Source organism: Drosophila subobscura, chromosome U (assembly GCF_008121235.1).
Source record: "Drosophila subobscura isolate 14011-0131.10 chromosome U, UCBerk_Dsub_1.0, whole genome shotgun sequence".
Classification (NCBI taxonomy): domain Eukaryota; kingdom Metazoa; phylum Arthropoda; class Insecta; order Diptera; family Drosophilidae; genus Drosophila; species Drosophila subobscura.
The window spans coordinates 17,539,773-17,559,902 of NC_048534.1; the positions used below are offsets into that span (position 1 = coordinate 17,539,773).

Below are 20,130 nucleotides of genomic sequence, written 5' to 3' on the forward strand. Positions count from 1 at the left end.
GGTGGCCAATTTCTTTTGTTTATACTTTTTACGCGTTAAAATCCCATTAAAATGGCAGAAGAAATTGATGACAATGACTTTTATCGCGAGAACTTTAGCGCCGATTCGGACTGGGAGGTGTTCAATGCCCAGCTGGGCGAAATACTACAGAAATGGGACGTCACTGCCAATGGCGATGTTGGCAGATGTCTGCAGCCCGAGGAACTCTTTCGCTGCAAGTGGCAGGTGGAGAGCGAGACGCTGGATATGCTAAGCAATGGCATTGAGGTGGAGCACTACCAGGCCCAATTGGAGCAGGAGGAGGACGGCATTAAGGAGGAGTTAAAGGAGAACATCTGCCTGCAGCGGACCCAATGCCATCAGGATCTGATGAGCAGCGGAAACAGCTTTGGTCCGCCCATACGCAGCAGCTCCAATGAGCTGCACACTCTGGCCCGAATATACGGTCTGCGGCGCTTCATTGTCCTGCATCCGGTGAAGGCCAGCGTCAACTACATGAAGTCCACGGCGGAGTTTAACTTCTTTCTGAGCGCCGCCGCCGTTGTGGCCGCAGAGGTGGGCAGTGTTGTGCCCATCTTTGTGCAGATCTACGATCCCAAGTGGAACTTCTTCACGGGCGTGTCACTAGCGCCTGCCCTGAGGACCAACTTCCGCTTGATTGGACTGGAGAAGGCGCCGCCCGAGTGTCGCTATCTGATGGGTCTGCTGACGCTCTTCAGGGAGAAGGTTCCCGCCTCGTATCCGCAGTCAGCCAAGGTCTCCGTCTGCACCACTTACGCGCTGGATACGATGCGCATTCGAATGCCCATGTATGTGCCCTTCGATCATGGCCTCAACTCCGAGGACATTGTAGTGGCTGGGGAAGTGCTGCACGTGGATGTTCAGCACTTTTATGCCCTGCCACACGGCTACACGCCCGAATCCTGCACAGAGATCTATCTGGTCTACACCTGGCCGGAGCTGTCCGAGCACGTGGCCTTCGACAGCGAGCAGCGAACAGACTTTATACCCTCCAAGGCGCCACTGGGCAAGGTCTATCTCTCCGTCGAGGCCTCCTCCTATCTGTCCTGCTGCCTGCGGGACTACCAGGCTGTGGCCAGCGTAACACGTTCTCTGGAGTCCTACGTGGGACGCAATTTCTCTGGCACCAGCAGCGGTGCCGAGGCAATCAATCCTTTGGACAAACTCACAGAACACAAGTTGAGCAAGCGGCGGGAACGGAGCTATGAGCTGCCCTCCCAAGCGGGTCTAACGAAGCGCCTGCCCGGTCCAATGACCGAAAGTGAATTGAGCGAACTGCTGGCCTACTTGTTTCCCGATATGCATCCCGACATGGCGTTGTTTCCATACGCCAAACAGAGCTTCAAGAATAAGGTGAGTGATCCTCATAGGAACTGTCTCTTTGGCTACTCATATTTATCCTTTAATTTCTTCTTGCAGTTCGATCCCATGCGCATTAAGAGCGCCGTTACCGACTCTCTCGTGTGCCGCCTCAGCTGCGTGCTGGCCACAAGCCATGCCCATTCCGGCAGCCTGGAAGGCATGGCCCAACTCTGGGCCGCCTTCACACGTCAACTGCGTTTGCTGTGGGACAATTCGCTATCCGTGCCCGGGTGAGTTATAGACAAAGGCCCCCCGAAATCGTAACAAAAATATGCTTTATTCGGAACTTGATGCATACGAAACCAAAACTAAAACAGAAACGAAACTTCTGGTAAATGTTCTTTCTAGTCTAGTAAATTTTCTTTCGCTAAGTGAAGCCGCAAAGTTAACATTTGAATTGGATTTTGCATACGTTTAACAATTCTAACGCACATTTGAATATCTAAACGGTAGGGTTCTGTGGGTGCTGCGCTCCTTCCTTCGGTGTCGTCTTCGGTGTGGCCAGAGATCAAGAATTTACTTCTAAGGTGACGTCTTCTCCTTCGCGAACCATCTGCTATCTGCTATCTCTTTCTTGCACTTGTCTTTCTGCGTGCCGAGAGACCGTGGTGAATAAGCCAACGTCACCTTATAAGTAAATTCACCTTTGCTAGAGATGCGCTGCCTGCTCCACTGCCACTTGCTCTGCCTTTTATTCATATAATATTATTCACTTTTGTTGTTGTTGTTTTTTGGAATGTAGCTGGCAGTATCTGTTATAAGTACATATTGCTCATCTCCGCTTGGTTGGTTTTTTCCTTGTGCAACTAAATCTAATTCTAAGCACGTGCTCGCTCTTCTCCATCATACGAGTGCACACTGTAGGATCTCTCCCATATCATCCATACCTTCTCCAGGTGCTAAGGCAGTTGAATACTTAATGTTTTTCTTTCGTTTTCTTTAACACTAAATTTGATTTAACTTTTGTCTCTTAGAATATGTTGCTGGGATTTGGATATTGTTTCTTCTACTTTTACTTTTGCTTGCTTTACAAGTGAAACATTTTCGTTACATTTAGTTAATAATTATACGTTTTTTCTTTGAATTTATTGCCTAAAGTTTATTGGAATATTTGTTCGGTTGTTTTGTCTAAATAATTGCTCCCGTTTTCCACCTAAATTGTGCTTACAAATCTAATGCTCAAAGCCATGTCTATAACCAATTTTCTTATGCTTAAAATACAGTAGAATATTTAGTATAGTTGGTTAGATATTTTGGCTTACTTCACTAAGTATTCAGTGCCAGACTTGGGCGTTGTTATTGGATCTCCGATAGGGGATCCCGCCCAAGGGCACTAAATATTGTTAACTGTCAACTGCGTCCGGACTGTCCCGAACTGTTTGTCCGGGCTCGTCCCTCGATATCGTACGATATCGATAATGCTAAGAAATTAAATCGTTTACAACGCTTAAAATGAGTTGGCTTTCGTTTTGTGTATTTACAAAGATGTACAGGGGAGAAATAAATAAAAATTGATGCAGATAATTGTAAAATATTAAATTTTATTAAAAGTACATGGAAATCATAAACATGATAAAGAAACTTAGCACACAAAATATGTTTCAAATTGAAGTTTTTTTGTACACAACGCAAAGAAACCAGTGTTGAAAAACTCAAAAGTGATTTTAAAACTAAAATATTTTAAGGCAGCTAAAAATGGTTTTGGATGAAAGGAAGAATCTGCTTATGGCTGGGATAGACAAAACATAGAATGAAATATAGAGAAGAAAATAAGTGATGAGAAATTGTTTGAGGGGCTAAAAGTTCTAGACTAGAGAATTGTGTTTAGGTCGTTTTTCAATTCAATTTCTAATATTTATCGTATCTTAAAGTTGTCCCCTTGTAGGAGCCTTCTGTTTATCTGAATATTCTTCTTTGATAGTTATTTATTTACATACGTTGGCTATATATTGCGTTTTTGTGCTCTCTCAGCGACTTCTATGCGGTGTCTATCCCAGCATAAAGAAAAAGTATTTGCTAAGCCTAAGCCTAACATTAGTTAAACAGATTTTAATAGCTATTAAGTATAATTAGTACCATATATTGACTTAAGTTTTTAGTTCTTTGATTGCTTAACATCTGGTGTTTGTTTGTTTGTTTGCTTCTCCTGTCAACAACTTCAATTGCAAAAGAGAGAAAAGAACTACGGAAATGTTTTATTGCACTCTAAACAGCATATAAAAATATCGTATGTGTATATAGTTCATATTTCTACCACTATATGTAACTCTGTGTTTGTATTTGTGTTTCCATTATGCAAATCTCAAGATGCCGCATGCGACAACAGCAGCAACATTGTAAAGGGGGCAGAATATCAGCATCAGAATTGCACTTAAAGCTTGGCCCTGTCTGTCAGTGTTACTGCCACAGCCTCAGCCTCGGCCTCAGCCTCAGCCTCAGCCGCTGTCTCAGCCTCTGTGTCGGCCTTGGGTTCGGTGTCAGCCAATGTCAAGTTCAGAGACAGGGCCACATCCTGCCCAGCTGCTGCCTCGTGCTGTTGCACTTGCTCAATGCTTGACACCGAGGTGCTGGCAGCCAACGAGGAGCTGGCATCCACTTCTGTGTCTGTCTCTGTGTCTGGCTCTGCCCCATCCTGCGTTGTTGCTGTTGTAGCTGTGGCAGTCTCCTCCTCCTCGCTTAGACTACAATTACAAGTACAGTTACAGTTATCACTAAGTGTATGCGCCTTATAATTGTTGCTAGTGGTTGTTGCTGCTTCGTGATTATTGTATAAACTATTGTTAGATGCTGCCATTGCGGGTAACTGTAAACGAAAGGCATTGCTGCGGGGTATGTGGCATGTGGCTGCCGTGATGCTGCCACTGTTGCTGCCCCTGTTGCTACTGTTGCTCGTGGGATGATGATAAATGATTTCCTGACGTTCATATTCGTTAAAATAATTCTCCACAACAATGCCACTTGCGGCCGTAGATGTTGCTGTTGTTGCTGCCGCTGCTGTGGCATCTTCTAAGTTGGCGGCTGTCAACGCAGCCGAAGGCGCATGTTGCAGATTGTTGCTGCTGTTGTTGGACACATTGCTGTTGCCATTATGGAAATTGGCTGCTCGAGGCACCACATCGGGTGGCGAGGTGCAACGCTCCGTTTGTGGCATGTAGTAATGTAATCGTTGTTGTTGTTGTTGTTGTTGCAGTTGTTGTAGTTGTTGTTGCTGATATGGCTGCTGCTCCAATTGCTGATTGTTTCTATGTCGATGTTGCTGATGTTGCAGCTGCAAATGCTGCTGATGCAAATGTTGCCTATGCAAATGTTGCTGCTGTTGATGTTGCTGCTGCTGCTGTCTACCATTTCTGCGCTGCTGCTGTTGCTGACGCCGACCATTCCCATCGATGGCCGGCGTCAGATATTGTCAGAAAATGCCATCCAAATTTAATACAACATTGAAATATCAGGATAACGTAAGCCGCCCTCATAATGGCACTAAACCGTTGCGCGTTGTCGGATTGCGCGCCATATAAATGTCCATATCGTGATCGGTCCAATTATCCGATGTATCGCAGTAATTGTTCAGCGTGTGCGTTGAGCCCGCCTGCGAGTATCTGCAATACACAGTAAAGTACAGTACAGTCCATCGATTATATCAGCAACCATCCACTCTGCAGCCGCATTGCCCCACGATTTGTGGCAGTAAAAATGTTGCAATCCAAGCGAAATGCAATTAAAATTAATGGAATCAGTAAATTTAAAACCAGGCAGAGGGCCAGCCACGCAGTGGGTTAGAAGTGATGAAAGGAATGGCTTCGGAGCGCAACCGAATTTACAGAATGAAAGTTTGATTTGATTTCAGATTGCAATGGGTTAATGGTCATGAAAGTGAATTTAATTAAGTTTGTACGCGAGTTTAGGTTTTAATCAATACGCGGTTAGCCGTGGGGAAGTGCTTTTGGTTATTTATGGTTAGTTTTATTGGTGGAAATATTAGCCAAAGTTCTGGAAACTCCCCTTTGCTGATGTAACTTGGAGCACTGACTATCTTAATGTCGCAGCACATGTGCCGCTACACCAACAGGTTTCTAAACAAATGCACAACTTGCCATAATTATGGCACAAATGTGTGCCATAACTTCTCATCAATACATCTACTTTATGGTTATATCTTTGCTCCCACCAATTGATTGAAACTTAAGTCTGCAACGCCCTTGATCGGAAATATCTGAGTTGACATTTAAACCTGGATTTTGCAACGCTCCTCAGACACTTTCCCATTGGCATTCTAAACCTCAGAGCCCCGGCTGATACTTAAAAAATGATAATTAAATTAATTGCCAAACCCAAAACCATAAACCAAGAAACGTAAAATTAGAATTGAAAGTTTGTGTTTTGTGTTGAAGTTTTTTGATGAAGCGGCTTAAGATCTCAAGATCTGATGAATGGTGACAGATGGGGGAGAGAGTTTTGTTATGTTGTGTGTGGATTAATTATCCGATCTCCCATGTGGCACCAGTGTCTCGTTGTACTTACCGACTTCCCGGTCGATGGCTATGTATGTGCGTGGCATTCAGCTGATCGCGTGATCTGGAGCGCGGCCGCGAACGTCTGGCACTGGAGGCAATGCTGGCGGGTCCCCCGCCGCCCACCATGCCGCTCATGGCCATCAGGCTGCTCACGGGCAGGCCGCCGGGACCGCCCATCTGCCCGCCGCCGCCCCCATTGCCGCCGCCATGGATGGAGCCGGCGTAGGAGGCGCGTGACATGCGCTCCGAGGCAGCGGCCAGGGACTGGCGGGACTGCCGCAGCTCTGGACGCGAGTTGACCAGATTCGAGGGGAAGGCGCTGCCCAAATAGCCGCGATGCGAATTGTTCGAGAAGCTGTGCTGCGACTGGCCATCGGCAATGGAACGACTGCGATGATATGCATGTGTGTGTGTGTGTGTCGCGTGTGTGTGTGTGTGTGGCACGAACAAACAATGAAACAAACATAACGAACGAAACATTAAATCATAACTGAATGCCGAAGAACGCCTCATCGAATATGCAGCAATGGCAAAGCTCAAATGTGGGCCAAGCAAATGTTTGCCAACGCCACGGAATGTCCGCAGCGTCGTCTCTGTGATTGGCAAATCCCTACACATCTGCGGGGAGTCTTACCTTGATTTGCCCACTTTCCCAGGCATGCCGGAAAAGTGGCTGCGCATATCATCGGGCTGCTCCACGGGATAGATGCGCGGACGCGGTATGGAGCGTCCGCTGTAGGCGGACACTTGATCCCATTCCTGCTGGGGAAAAGAGAGAATATTTGACTATATTCAGAATGATTATTGGAGAATATTTGAGTGTTGGTTGATGAACAGAAACTAAGAGCAATGAATAATTATCATGGGTAAACATTTGTTCTTTAGGGTTCGGGATACTTCTTAATTTTAATTTAGTCTCTCTTCATTTGCCATCTATTGATGTCCTCTTTCAGCTCTCTGAAGTTCTCAAACCAGAGTTTGTTCCCGTCTTATTTCAGTCTTTTCTGTCTTTTCTGTCTTTCTTTCTTCGGTTAATTTTTGGTCCCCTAAGTCCCATTCCGATTGTATTTCAGTCTCCAAAATATCATTCTCTCATTTATTCCAATATTTTATAGCTCCTTTTATATACTTCTCCTCAATCTTATCGGAGACTTAAACCTTTTAGTGATGTTTCTGCACCACCTTCTTCCTTCATTCTTCTAAAATTTCTACCATCGCCCAACGCAATTATAAAAATGTTTCCCATTAGCGTTTTGGCAGCGCAAACTTGCCTAAAAAAGGAGTAAATATATCCCAAGTACTTTCAGTAAATATATCTATCTATGGTCGGTCTTGTGGTCCGTTTAATTTGTTGAGGGCCGTAAATATCAGCCATCAAATCGCTGTGCTGCCAATTTTTCCACAGTCATGGTCCAAGCCCGAATGGCCCCAAAGCCAGAGATAATTTCTTGGCAGCCTGGCATCAAAGTGGAACTAAACCGAGTCGAACCAACGTTGGCTGGGATGGGGTGTGGGGTGTGGGGCTCACCTTGTGATTGTTAAATGCCGATAGCGTTGCAATGGAGCCAAGTGGCCCCGGTGAACCGGTTGGACCGCAACAATTAACAGGCAGACCTCCAATTGGCAGTGGACTCTTCTGTTGGCTGTTCTGAAGCTTGCGGGAGCGTCTGCAAATGGTTAGCAAAAATGGGAGATAGAAATTTGCAATAAATAGAGAACTCCCGCTCCCGGGCGCTCCATGGGTTTGTGGCTGATGAGCTGAGACCCAGAGCTAGAGCATGGCGTGGCAAGCAACTTAAGGACCTGCGATAAATCAGGCAACCACTTTCGGCCAGTCATTGGCTTTGTCTGCGGCTCGCACCCATAACTCATGGCGGAGACCCTCACCTGCTGGCAGCGATGAACACAATCACGGCCACAATGATGGTGCCGCAAATGGCCGCACTGGCCGCAATCGTTATCTTGTCCATGTTGGAGGCCTGCGAGGCCACGGTGCGCACCTCGCGGCACTGCTGGTACGGCACCGTCTCTGGGGTCACGTGCAGCTCCTCCAGCGAGATGACGCACACAATGATGCACTCCTGGGCGGGCACGTTCTTGATCTTGAACTCCCGCTCGCTGGCCTCCAGCGGGGGGCCCTGCTTGAAGGCCTTCTCCCCAAACAGGCGATAGACCACGCGGAATCCGAGGATGTTGGCGGTGTCCGAGTCCCACTGGATGATCACGGAGCTGTCCTGCCGGAAGGCGTGCTTCACCTGCACCTCATTGGCATCGTCGATCCGTGTGCCCCGCTGCGGCGGATAGCCCAGCACCAGCGGTGGCCGCTGCGGCTTGTGCGGTCCCCCATTGTTGTTCACGCCCTGACGCCAGCCCGGCGCCTGTTTGCTGTTGCCATGGACACTCGACGAGGACGAGGACGAGGACGAGGATGAACTGCTTGTGGTGATGGTGGTGGCCTGGACGGTTCCTGTGCCATTTGCGGAGAGGTTTGTGGCCGCCGTCGGCAAGGCAGTCGTGGCTGAAACATTCGCAGTTGTCTTGGCCGGAAGACGCGTCTGTTCAAGGCAAAAGAAAGAGAATTGAAATTCCCCAGTATCCTCCTCCTTCCCTCCCTTAACTCACCGTGCTCGAACCTTTCGTTGTGGGCTCCTCTGTGGTTGTTGTTGTGGTTGTTGTCTTTGTCGTTGTCGTGGGGGTTGGGTTTGTGGTGGAGCTGCCCACACTGCTGGCCACTGGCGCAGAGGCAGCCGTGCCGGTGCCAGTGCCCGTGCCCGTTTCATACTCCACCGAATCGGGTGAGGAGGAGGAGGCCAATGTTGGCTTCAGGTTATCGGCCAGACCAACTGGACCACGTAGCGCCGCATCGGCAATGTCCGGACAGCTCAGCTCTTCGGGCTGTATGGAGTAGAAGCCACGGTCCCGGAAACGCGGTGGAGTGCCACAGAACTGTGGATTGCGCTCACGTGAAGTGACCTAAGGGGCAGGAATGAAGTGCAAACAAACAGTTGCAAAGTTAATGACGTGCAGCAACAAATTGGTGGCAGATCTAAGCGGAACTCAGTTTCATTTGGGAATGTTTGACGCGAGGAATTCAAAGGGAAAGAAATGTACAGGGAAAAGAGAAGCCAAAAGTTGTAGCAGTCATTTTTATGGCACTTTCTGATCCCCTTAGAAGAATTATCTTTGGAGAATTGTTCAGAAAAGTAAAATCGAAGTTTGAAGGGATTTTTTGAGATTTTTCTGCACATTTTTGGACCGTTTTTAGACCTCTTCTCGCTCATTCGAAAGTCGGATTGCTTTCAAATATAGAGATCTCATCCACTTTCTCTCAGTGTAATGCATACCTGCAGGTCCCCGTTGCGTATCCACTCGGCCACCCAGCGCAGCTTGCAGTCGCAGTGCAGGAATCGACCCCCCAGCGAGAGGCCGCGCAGCGTGGCGTTCAGGTGAGCGAAGGCGCCCTCGGGCACGGTGCTCAGTGGATTGCCATCGAGGGCGAGCAGGGTGATGCCCGGGTTGCCACGGAAGGCGGCCTCCGGCAGGCTGGTCAGCAGATTGAAGCCAATGTCCAGGACGCGCAGCTCCTTCAGCGAGTGCACCGCACCGATGGGGAACTCGGCCAGCAGATTGTTGAGCAAACTCAGGGAGCTGAGGGTTTTGCGCACACCCGCAAAGGCCGTCTCGCCAATGCTCTGAATGAGATTACGCTCCAGATTCAAGGCGGTCAGAGCGTCCAGGCCATCGAACACACGGATGCCGCCCGCGCCAGGCAGCTCCTTGATGCCGTTCTGCGAGAGATCGAGGAAGGCCAGGCTCTTGAGGCCCCGAATGCACTCGGGCACACGCCGCTGCTTGGTGCCCTTCAGGTTGAGGTTCTTCAGACTCTGCTCGAGGCCGCGGAAGGCAGATGCCGAGAGCGTCACATTGTTGTCGTTCAGCTTGAGGGTCGAGAGCTTGCTCAACCCATTGAAGGCATCGTCTGGTATGTGGGTGAGCTGATTCTTGGACAGATCCAGCAGATTCAGCTTGCCCAGCAGCTGCAGCGCCTTCACGGGCACATCGCCCAGCAGATTGTCCTGCAGGTTGAGATTCCGCAGCACAGCCTCCTGGCCCTGGAAGGCACCCTCCGCTATCCGCTTGATGCCGCAGCTGGAGAGCTGCACATTGTGCAGGCTCAGGTTGCTGAAGATCGCATCCGGCAGCTCGGCTATCGAGGAGTTGTTCACGTACAACAGATCCACGGGCTTCAGTCGGGCATAGGTGTTCATGGCCTCCAGCAGGTCCTCAAAGTTCACCTAAAGAAAGTTTATGGTTTGAGGCAAGGATTGGGGTGGTTTTTTGGGCTATTGCTCACCTGGTCACACTGCACGCTGAGTTCTCTGCCCAGATTGTAGGCACATATGCAGCTGGTCTGCAGGTCGGGCACATCCCTCTGCCAGGGACATTGTGCCGCTGCCTGAACCACCCACAGAAGCAGCAGCAGCAGGGGCGTCGTTGTCGTCGTTGTGGCTGTCGTTGCTGTTGTTCGGCTGAGTCTCATCTTGGTGCCGGCATAGAGCTGTGGAACAAGAGGGAGAGATGGAGTGAAAAAGTGAAGGCTGTCTGCCCCAGTTGGGTCATAAATTATCCAATTAATACTGTCGCCCGGGCAGGACTCAGGCTTGGTCAAGACAGCACAGGAGATGCTCTCCGGTGTGTTTGTGTGGGCTTGGGTATGGCTTTATCAATCAGTTTGGCAGGCTCTCCGGCTCTCCGGCTCCCTGGCTGGCTACTTTCAATTTCATTTTCATGCTCGTTAGACAGCAAACAGTGCGTGAAAGGAGAGTGGGGCCAAAGTGGACTGATCCTTGGGGCAGTTTAGTTTTGATTAATTTGCCTGTCTGCCCGTCAAACGAGGTGCTTCAGCCTCAGCCTCAGTCACTCGGACAGCAAAAAGAAAGAAAAGGAGAAAAATCCTTTTCAAAAGTGCCACAAAAAAAAGTGTTACGCGGCCATTTAATTTAATTCATGAAACCCAATCAAACAATGGGTGAAAGGTCAGCAAAAAAGCGCTGGGGAGAGCGAGAGATGCCAACCAGAAGCTGTTGACCTTTTCGCATAATCATGAGTTATGATGACACTCGTTTTCCCTTGCCCCTTCCCTTGGTTTTCTTGTGGCTTGTCATTGTTGCGGCCACACCTTTGTTTTGGTTGCTGTTCGCTGAAGAGTTCTTTATATTCTTTTGATTATTTTTATTGTTACATTATGGGGATCTTCAGGGTACACAGGAAAAGGTGCAGAAGTAGTGGCAGACGACAGGTGAATGGACTCGTGGAGTTCTTTGTATTTTGAGGGTAAATCAAGTTGGGAAAGGAGAAGAAATTGCTTTGGTAACATTCTCATTCAAAAATGACTTAAGTCTAAACACGCATTATAGAGTGTGCGGCTATGGATTCGTTGGATGGGCAGTGGGAAACGGCCCGAGGGTGTTCCCATCCTCAGGTGGGTCAGGTGCAACGCTTGGGATTGCGATCGAAGATTGCCAACAGCTTGCCACGCGTCATTTCCTTGGCCTCCAGTAGGCCCAGTTGATAGATGGCATCATGCATTCTCCTGATCTTCGCCATCAATTCATCCGGCGTCATCTTGGACAGACAGTTTATCCTTACTATGTCCGCAGAAGTCAGGATGCTGAGTGGCTCCGCGATGGGTGAGTACATTGGTGTATCGGACATCGAAAGTCTCTTGGGCCATTGCACGGGCGATTCGTGGAGCGTTTCCAGCGACCGGAGTTCGTCCTCCTTCAAGGGGGATTCTTCTGTTTCCACCGATTCTTCTTTCTCTTGCTGCTGTTTCGACTCCGCACTGGCATCGTCCGTTTTTAGTATCGTTTCTGGAGCCAGCAGCTCCATGTTCACGTCGGATTTGTTTGACTCCGCTTTAACGCTCATTTTGGCAGCAGCAGAAAATTCAAGCGGTTAAAAATTATTGCGTCGCGCTGTCGCCTTAGGGATGACAAGGGGATCCTAGCGATGGAAAGAGCCCTGAAATATCGCACGCTCAGCTATCGTACAAGAGATATCGATCAAAATATCTGCGGGCAGTGTTGTAAGTCTTCGAAATGTTAATGAAATGTCTTTTTAGCCAACGAAGAACTTTGTTTGAGCAATTTATTGCTAATTGGCGGATTTGTGGAGATTTTTTTATATTTGCTCTACATTTTCGCTAATTGTTAGGACTATTTTTCATTATTTTTCTTCCATTTGAACTGCCTTAAAAATTCCCAAAACGCATGCAAAACATTTCCCTGCACAGTTCAATAATCTTAAACATTTGCATGAGCTGCCATCTCCCCCGACCAACTTATATAATCTGCGATAAATCATAATAATGCAACTCCTCATTAAATATTTTTCGTGCTGCAAACAATCAAACAATCAATTTGGCTGCCAGCAGATTTCCTATCAAAGTAAAAGTTGAAACGAAATTGGAGTTCCATTCGGTGGCAGTTGCCAATCCCGCGGATCATCTCTGGCAGACAAACCGCAGAATAATAATTAAACTGCACGCTCGGCTACATCCCAAAATAATAATCAACATTTTGTCTTTTTGATTGATAGTTTTTTGTTTCGACTTCTTCACGCCTCCGTGCATCCCATAAGATACTGCCCAGAGGCGGTTAGGCTGGATGTTGCAACGGGTTTCGGGGGGGAGGGGAGGGGAGGGACTGTGGGTGGCTGGGATGTGGTGGCTTTGAGGTTGATGTCTCAATTGTTCGATCCGCCTGACTTCATTTTTCATGGCATTTTGGCTCTTTGCTATTTGGTTTTTTGTCTCTTCCTTAATTCAACTTATAAATTGCATTACGTGGCTTAAAAAAACACGAGCAAAAAACATAAACAGATTGAGAGAATGTGAAAAAGGCAGCAAATATTTCAAGCTTGACTGTGCATTCCCCATTTATCTCTCCTTCTTCTTGTCCTTGCCTTTCTTTGGCTCTATTCTCGTTGCTCATTTCTCATTTCTCACTCAACTGTCTGGCCACAAATTTAATTAAAAATTCCTGCACCATTTTATTCCCTTTCTTTTCACTCTCTTCCGCTCCTCCCTTCGCCCCACTGTCTTTTGCTCTGTTTCCTTTGTTACTTTCCTTCTGCGTATTAATTGCATCACTAAATTCTTTAATGCGCGAAAAGTGCGAAAATTGTGCAGTGTGTGAAGACAAAAGAAAAGAATTGCAGCAACAACTGCTGCCAGGGACTGAATGACTGACTGAATGAAAAACGATTCAAGTGCGGTTGTGCACAGTGCACAAAAGTGTTTCAAAATAAAATACTAGTACAAAAAAACAACAGAAATTAAAGCCAATAAGCAACATTTTAGTTTTGTGCAGAGTGTGACCTCAGATGCCCTTAAGTGATAGAAAAATTTTGAATTTTATTAAAAATTATTTTTAACTCGGATAAATACTCGTTTAAATAAAAAATTACATTTAACTTTTTTTATGAATGATATTTCCAGAGTTGTTTTTTCTATCTAAATATTTTCAATTATTTAATTACATTTAACTCGAGCCTCTTCGTATTACAAAATCTGTTAGAAAAAGTTGTTGGAATTTATTTGAATATTTTGCAGTAATTATTCTTTTATTTATTTACAAATGCTTTGTCATTTAAATTAAATATTCATCTAATAACAAGACGAATGGCTTGATCCATTACATAAAATATTCAACAACATAAAACTAAACGGTTTGGTTGCTACATTTTCCCTTTGTGAATTTCCCAATTGAATGACCCCATAAACGGAGCACTTTATGAATAGAACACTTTTCAAAGAACTCAGCCACCGGTTGGCTCTTCAGACTTCTTGCAGCTCTGTTGATCTTCTTGATTGAAATTCTTTCCAGAACCCTCCACTGTCAAGGGTATGCACAAAAAGATGCAACTTTTTGTTTTCTCACCCAAAAAACTTGAAAGGTGCAAATGATTTTTCTCTCTTTCGCACTCTCTCTCTCTCTCTCTCTCTCTCTCTCTCTCTCTCTCTCTCTCTCTCTCTGTTCTCTGTCCGTTTCAGGTGTTTGTTGTTGTTTCTTTTGTTGTGGCCGCATAATTATTCACTCTTTTGTTGTTTCTGGTTTTTTTTTCTGTGGCTTTGCAAATTTGCATTTTTAGACAATGGTCCAGCGGTTGATTTTTTTCTTCTATCTTTTGCTTTTTTTCTGTCCGTCTATTTGGCTTTGGGGCGCATTGGACAAGAGGCAATCTTCTGCCTCCCCATCACACCTCACCGGCCCGAAAAAAATGTTTTAATTGAAGTTTTATTTAACAAAAGCTTGGGCCTGAGCCTCAGCGCCGCACTTCTTGCGGGTCCTCTGTGGGCGCTGTGCCTTTCGGGGAGTTCTTTTTTTGGGTCACATAATGCTGTTAAGCATTTAAGTGGATTAGAATTTTTCGAAAAGGGAGATTTTCTCTCTCTCTCTCTGTGGGAAAAGTTGTCAATTGAAAAGTTTATATATAGATGGGGGGTTTGGGAGGGGATTGAGTGTGTGCACAGGTTGATAATCTCTTGGGTCAGCTCTCAAGCCAAATGAATTAAGTCGGGGGGAAGGGTATGGTCCGATTTGTGAGCTGCGTTGTTTGAGCTTTAGCCTGGGGAAGTTTCTAGCCTTTTTGGGGTTGCATTAATTTGATTTTTGTTGAGCAGATTTAACCTTAGGTGTGGGAATATTTAAAGAGCTGAAAAATATGCATTTAAAAAGAGTTTTAGGAGCGCTTTTAGTGGCTGCATTTGATGGCAAAAGAATGAGTGATTAAAAATGGAAAAATAAGTCAAATTATGGCTAAAGCTTCACCTTAAATGACTCAACTTTAACCATTAAAATTGTCTCCCAGCCAATAACTAAATGGGCTGATCCCCGCCGCAGCAGCATCAACTTATTATTTAATAAATTTTGCTGGCGGGAAATCCTCAATCTCCCGCATTGAATAAATTCCAGTGCAAAGAGAAAATCCCCTTTTAAACACAACGCTGCTCTGGCTCTTGTCATCTCATTCACCATTAAGGACGAAAACAATTTCCGTTTAACCGCAGCTTATCCTTTCTGGTCGTTGAAGACCAAGTGAATTGTTCCCTCTGTCTGTGGGCCACGCAAAAATAAACGTAACTTGGGCTATTTTATTGGCCCTGAGATGGGATGATGATGATGAGGCTGGCTGTTGGTTTGCTGCTGCTACTCCAAGGCATCGACCATGGACATTGAATTAATGACATGGAGCACATTTGATGTTTTTATTTCAGGGAAACTAAAACGAAAGTGTCCTGGCTGGCCCTGGCAGATGGGCCCGCAATGGCTGGGAACATTATCAAGTGGACAACATTGGGTTGGTCAATAAAATGCTGGCCAGCAGCCAGCCTCCCACCGCACACCCCCTTGCTCGCTCCCTTTGCGGTTGAGTGCAGTTTTTAGCCACTTAAAAAAACCTTTTAAGCAGCTGCCGGCTGCCGGCTGCCGGCTGTCGGCTGCTGGCACGCTGGTGTTTCCTCCCAGCCACCAACTAATAAGACAACTTTTATGCAAATGCAAATGCCATTGCAACACAGAAGAGCTCCCTTTTTGCGCACATTTCTTTTTTTCTACTGCCATTTTTGGGTTTGAAAAACATCCGCTGCGGTCCGAATAAGTCACTTCCTTTGTGCACTGGCAGAAAAGTAAGGGAAGTTCTAAGGGGAAAAATCAAACTAAATGCGAAGGGAAAATATACAAAGTTCTTGTGATGTTTTGGGGTAGAAATTTATGAAACTGAGATGGAAATTTATTGTTTTTAGATGTATTCTTTGAAGAAATAATTCTTGAGAATATTTTAAAAGAATGTTAGGCTCCATTCTTATACTAAAAATATTTTTTAAACCAATTTCAAACTTGTTTTGGGAAGATCTTTTGGATCTTTTTGCACATCTTTACCCCAAAAGGCATCTCTGAGTTCCCTTTTAGCTTTTTCTTTCCCCCAGTGTACCTAGAAAGCGCTCCTTGAAGCGCTTCGTTCAGCCACTTCTAGCTCCATCATTTGTGTGTGTGTGTGTGTGTATGTGTGTGTGTGGGTTCAACGCACTCTTTGGTAGCTGAGTCACCGCCAGAGCTCGCCTCGCCTCGAGCTCATTGGCTATGCAAGACGAGAGAGAGAGCCACGCACGCGTTGACGGGCGTGATGAGCGTGAATATCAATTGGTAGGTTGGCTGGGGGAAGATATTCGGCTGGGGGAGTGGCGGCGGAGGGAGTGATATATGCAAGGCTTATACGTGGCACATTCGTGCGACAGCTTAACCACAGAGGCGAGTTCTGCTCTTTGTGACAATCGTCGCCCTTTTATTGTTTGCCCACAGCCCCCGCTGCAGGTTTTTATTGCCAGTTTTACAAAAGATGTGCAAGACGATGGCTGAGATTGGGCCAAAAGAATGGGTTGGGGCTGCATGGGAGGAGCAGGGAAACACACATGAAGAATGGTGGCATGCAAAGTGCTGCCAGAGCTGTTGAGGGAAAAGTGAAACGCAGTCTGAGGTGCCGCATTCTGGCACAGAATCTTGCAGTTAGATTGAAACCGAGATTAAGCTGACACTGGGTGGAACTTCTACAAGAATCTTGAGGAAGACTGACACAAAGACACAGAACAGGGAAGCGCAACAAAGCCACCGAGAAGACAGCGAAATGGGAACTCAAATAAAGATTGAGGACGCAGACCAGAGACTAGACAGTAACTGAACTTGGCATGGAAAGAATGAAATGAAACTGAGAAATGTTCGAGGAGAGACCCGCGAGAATGTGAAAGATAAACAAAGGGGAGACTGAGAGACGGAAAACGAGACTACGCGGCCAAGAAGAAGTACAACAGAAAGAAGAGAAGAAGCTGCTGGGGAAGAGACAGCAAAACGAGACTCTGAAATGAGAATGAAAGCGAGAAGACCACAAATGGCATTGCCCCAAGCAAACCCGCGAACTAATTAACTTAGTGCAGACATCAACACCTCAACACACACATCCACATGCTCATCGTATTTGCCTCTCCTTGTAGAATTGCATCTGGCTATCCGGATACGCGCACCTGTCTGCTCCATCAGAAGCTGCAAATGCTGAACGTTTGCGTGGAGCGTCGCGTGCAGCGTGAGGCAAACGGCAAACGCCAACAGCAGCAGCAGCAGCAGCAGGCCCAAGTCATATCCGACGATGAGGAGGAGGACGAGGGCGAGTTTTTTGATTGCGATGAGCCCAACCAGGGCTCGGGTTCGCCCATTAAGGCGGTGCTTAGCCTGAAGCCCGAGGGTCGACTGCGACGGCTGGGCGATGAGCGCTTGCTGGATGAGCCGGAGGAATATCTGTACATACCAGAGACCCAGGAGCCAGTGCCCAAGACTGAGGACCAGCTGCAGGACGATGCCGAAGTGATGCTGAAGCTGGGACCCGGCTCCGGGCTGACCACACAAATGATGTGCACTTCGCTGCTGTCCGACATGGAGGCCTTCAAGGCGGCCAATCCACGCTCCCAAATGGAGGACTTTATCAGATGGTATAGCCCCAAGGACTGGGAGGAGATTAAGGATGGTAAGTGTGAACAATGTGCATGAATTTGCCGTATAGTTATCTTCATTTCCCACCCAAGAAACGGGGGAAATCACACACCAATTGAGCGTGCGAATGACCACGGGGGGCAACACCTGGCAAACGGTTTGGCAACAGGCCCAACCCGTGCCCATAGCACGACAGAAGCGACTCTTCGATGACACCAATGAGGCGCTGAAGGTGCTCCACTTTCTGGAGAACCGAAAGATGCACGAAATCTACAATCTGACCATCATTCCAGTGCTCCACTCGAGCATTCTCAAGCTTATGGTGAGTAAAAGGGTTCCAACTAATGCAGGAAAAAGCTGAAAAAACTCTCTTCCCTCTGTTTCAGGACATCTTCAGCAACGCCAAGGTCGATGATCTGTTCAATCCTCAAATCGAGCAACTTCTGACGGATCTCTGTCGCCTTTCGCGCTCTCAGTCGGATGATCTGCCACCGATTGCACCTCTTCTGGATGATCTGGCCGAGCTGGAGCGTCGCTTCTATCAGTTCAAGTGCTTTGAGCGCCTCTCGGGCTACCCCAAGAAGAGTTCCCTCAAACAAGTGAAGCTTCAGTTCCTGGAGATTCTCCGCAATGAGAACTGCTGCACGATCGTTAATCGCAGGCTGACTGCCGCAGGGGACGGTACGCTGTATGACATTCTGATACCCAAACTGGAGCAAGACATGAAGGAACGTTTGATCAGCAAGGATTATATTATAAGGCTGGATGGGGACTCGAAGAGCACAGAGAAGGGTTTGTATTTGGGGCCACAGTTTATGAGGGCCATTGTCACTGGGGAGAAGCTTAGGCTCTGTGGAGCATTCACGGAGAGCACAGCTTTTGTTTAAAGAACTTCAATGACTGATTGAAAGCAATGAATATAAAGCTCTCCAAAGAGATGTTATTCCATATAAAAACGATAAACATTTAAGATTATTTAAACTATAATATTACTATCCTCCTTCCAAATTTAATTTGGTTTCATTGGTGCTTTAACTACGTTATAAAATATGCAAAAAATAAAGGTTAGCCACAGACATTATTTTGTATTCATTTCAGGGGAAAACTTTGAGCATCTTTAAGGAATTGCACTGTGGGATTTGTGAGCCACATATAATCACATAATCACTTCTACCGACCCCCAGACACTCGGGGCCAAATGAAATCCGCCGAAACCCCACACCTAAATGACAGGCACCGAAAGCAGGAGGCAGCCTAGCCAAACTTTAGACACGAAATTGCCCAAATGCGAGTGAAGGAGAAGGCGGCACGGTCTGGGCCCATAAGCAAATTGTGGGCCATGTTTAACCGGAATTGTTTTAGGCGCACACTCTCTAGCAGGGCTTGGGAGCTGCACAAACCCAAACCAACTCCTTGGGGGCTTCAGGGGCGGTCCGAAGCAGCTAGAGAACAGAGCTCTCTGCCAAGACATAAAACATTTCTCTCCTTGGCTCTTGTTTGGGGTAATGTTTTCCCCACTAAATTACCTACGGGCAATAATTGTTTTGTGTACATGTCGGGACGATGTTTGCCTGTTTGCCTCGTAAAGGCCGCAACATTGTGTTGCCCCCTGTACGTTCAGCATCTTTTCTCCTTGAATTTCCCTCTAACCGAAAATGTAAAAGTGTAAAATAAATTTGTATTTACTGCATTTGAGGGCAGGAGTTATGTGAGTGTTTATAAGCACTCCACTCCGGCTGCAGTTGCCAGTGCAGGGCATAACTGCCTTCTGGGTTAGCCAGGCGCTTCCACGTTCCATATCCATTTAAGGGCCAAGGACTGATGGGATCGGATAAGTGGATGCTGCAGCTAATAGAGCTGGATGCAGATTACTTTTGTGCAACAAAATGTTACACTAGTGTTTGCTGGCAATCTTGGAACGAGTTTCGGTATTCACGTGGGAATTTTTGATATTTTTGAGACATTTATTGGATCGCATAACGCAACCAGAAAGTGTTTCTCCCTTTCCAAATGGAATTTGCATGCCATTACTGAATTATTCTTCTATCCCTTTGTTCCACTTCCTTTTCCATTGGCTGTCATTTTTGTCACCCATAGATGGATTTATTGTGCGCTCGATTCTAAGCGGATTCAATGGTAGTGGCGGGGCCACTATTCAATAAATCAGAGAATAAATTGTGCAGAAAAAATAAGCCAAACATATTTGAAATTATATTCATGCAGGCTGACAGACAGACAGACAGACATTCATTTCATTCATATCTTTTTATGTATTCAATAAAATAATATTGCAAAAAAGTAAAGAGAAACTTAATTAAATTCTTGCATTCAATTTGGCATGAAATGGTTTGCTGAACGATCTGGCAAAGGGGGAGAGAGAAAAGTGGGTTTTCCAATTGATTTGCTGGCGGTTTTGTGGTCCACCTACTGTGTGTGCATCTGTAGACGTATCTCTGTGTTTTTTTTTTTTATATTCCTTCATTTATTCTCTGAATTTTCTTACTTTACTACTACGTTCTTACACTAGCGGGTATATAATATGATGCGGGAAGTATTGGGAGTGGGCGCCCCACGCGCGCGGTACTGCCGCAAAGCATTGCTTCGCACGCTCGAAGGCTCCTACTCCGTCTCCTGCTTCCGCCTTCTCTCCAAAACTCTCAGAGTTCGCATAACACTAGAAGCGAACTCTGCGG

At 46.5% G+C, this 20,130-nt stretch overlaps 3 protein-coding genes across 6 annotated transcripts in view; 1 reads left to right on the plus strand and 2 right to left on the minus strand.

The window, feature by feature from the left end:
- Positions 1-51: 51 nt before the first annotated feature.
- LOC117900170 (rab3 GTPase-activating protein catalytic subunit) lies at positions 52-18,462 on the plus strand. The gene is made up of 5 exons (XM_034810415.1): positions 52-1,374; positions 1,441-1,613; positions 16,945-17,471; positions 17,530-17,759; positions 17,824-18,462. Exons 1-5 carry the CDS (start codon positions 52-54, stop codon positions 18,322-18,324), a joined length of 2,754 nt encoding a protein of 917 aa, XP_034666306.1. The 3' UTR covers positions 18,325-18,462.
- LOC117900169 (leucine-rich repeat and fibronectin type-III domain-containing protein 3) overlaps positions 4,735-20,130 on the minus strand; it is a 62,600-nt gene continuing 47,204 nt past the window's right edge. Inside the window, exons 2-9 of one of the 4 annotated variants that reach the window (XM_034810411.1) lie at positions 10,249-10,452; positions 9,239-10,189; positions 8,517-8,867; positions 7,782-8,449; positions 7,423-7,561; positions 6,529-6,653; positions 5,902-6,282; positions 4,735-4,979 (exon numbers count right to left, since the gene is read on the minus strand). In XM_034810411.1, coding sequence (XP_034666302.1) covers positions 4,850-4,979; positions 5,902-6,282; positions 6,529-6,653; positions 7,423-7,561; positions 7,782-8,449; positions 8,517-8,867; positions 9,239-10,189; positions 10,249-10,434 — 2,931 coding nt within the window. In that variant the 5' untranslated portion in view covers positions 10,435-10,452 and the 3' untranslated portion in view covers positions 4,735-4,849. Of the gene's footprint in view, positions 4,980-5,901; positions 6,283-6,528; positions 6,657-7,422; positions 7,562-7,781; positions 8,450-8,516; positions 8,868-9,238; positions 10,190-10,248; positions 10,453-20,130 lie in introns of all 4 variants that reach the window. The other 3 variants (XM_034810410.1, XM_034810412.1, XM_034810413.1) reach the window with 3 other exon arrangements.
- Positions 11,367-11,878, minus strand: LOC117900180 (protein lin-52 homolog). The gene has a single exon (XM_034810426.1). It carries the CDS (start codon positions 11,823-11,825, stop codon positions 11,382-11,384), a length of 444 nt encoding a protein of 147 aa, XP_034666317.1. The 5' UTR covers positions 11,826-11,878; the 3' UTR covers positions 11,367-11,381.

Excerpts from the sequence above, each read along its gene's own strand:
- LOC117900180 (XM_034810426.1), bottom strand. The coding sequence starts at position 11,825 with ATGAGCGTTAAAGCGGAGTCAAACAAATCCGACGTGAACATGGAGCTG.
- LOC117900170 (XM_034810415.1), top strand. The coding sequence starts at position 52 with ATGGCAGAAGAAATTGATGACAATGACTTTTATCGCGAGAACTTTAGC. Across the intron at positions 1,614-16,944 it reads AATTCGCTATCCGTGCCCGG|AATTGCATCTGGCTATCCGG; the intron begins GTGAGTTATAGA and ends CTCTCCTTGTAG. Across the intron at positions 17,760-17,823 it reads CGAGCATTCTCAAGCTTATG|GACATCTTCAGCAACGCCAA; the intron begins GTGAGTAAAAGG and ends CCTCTGTTTCAG.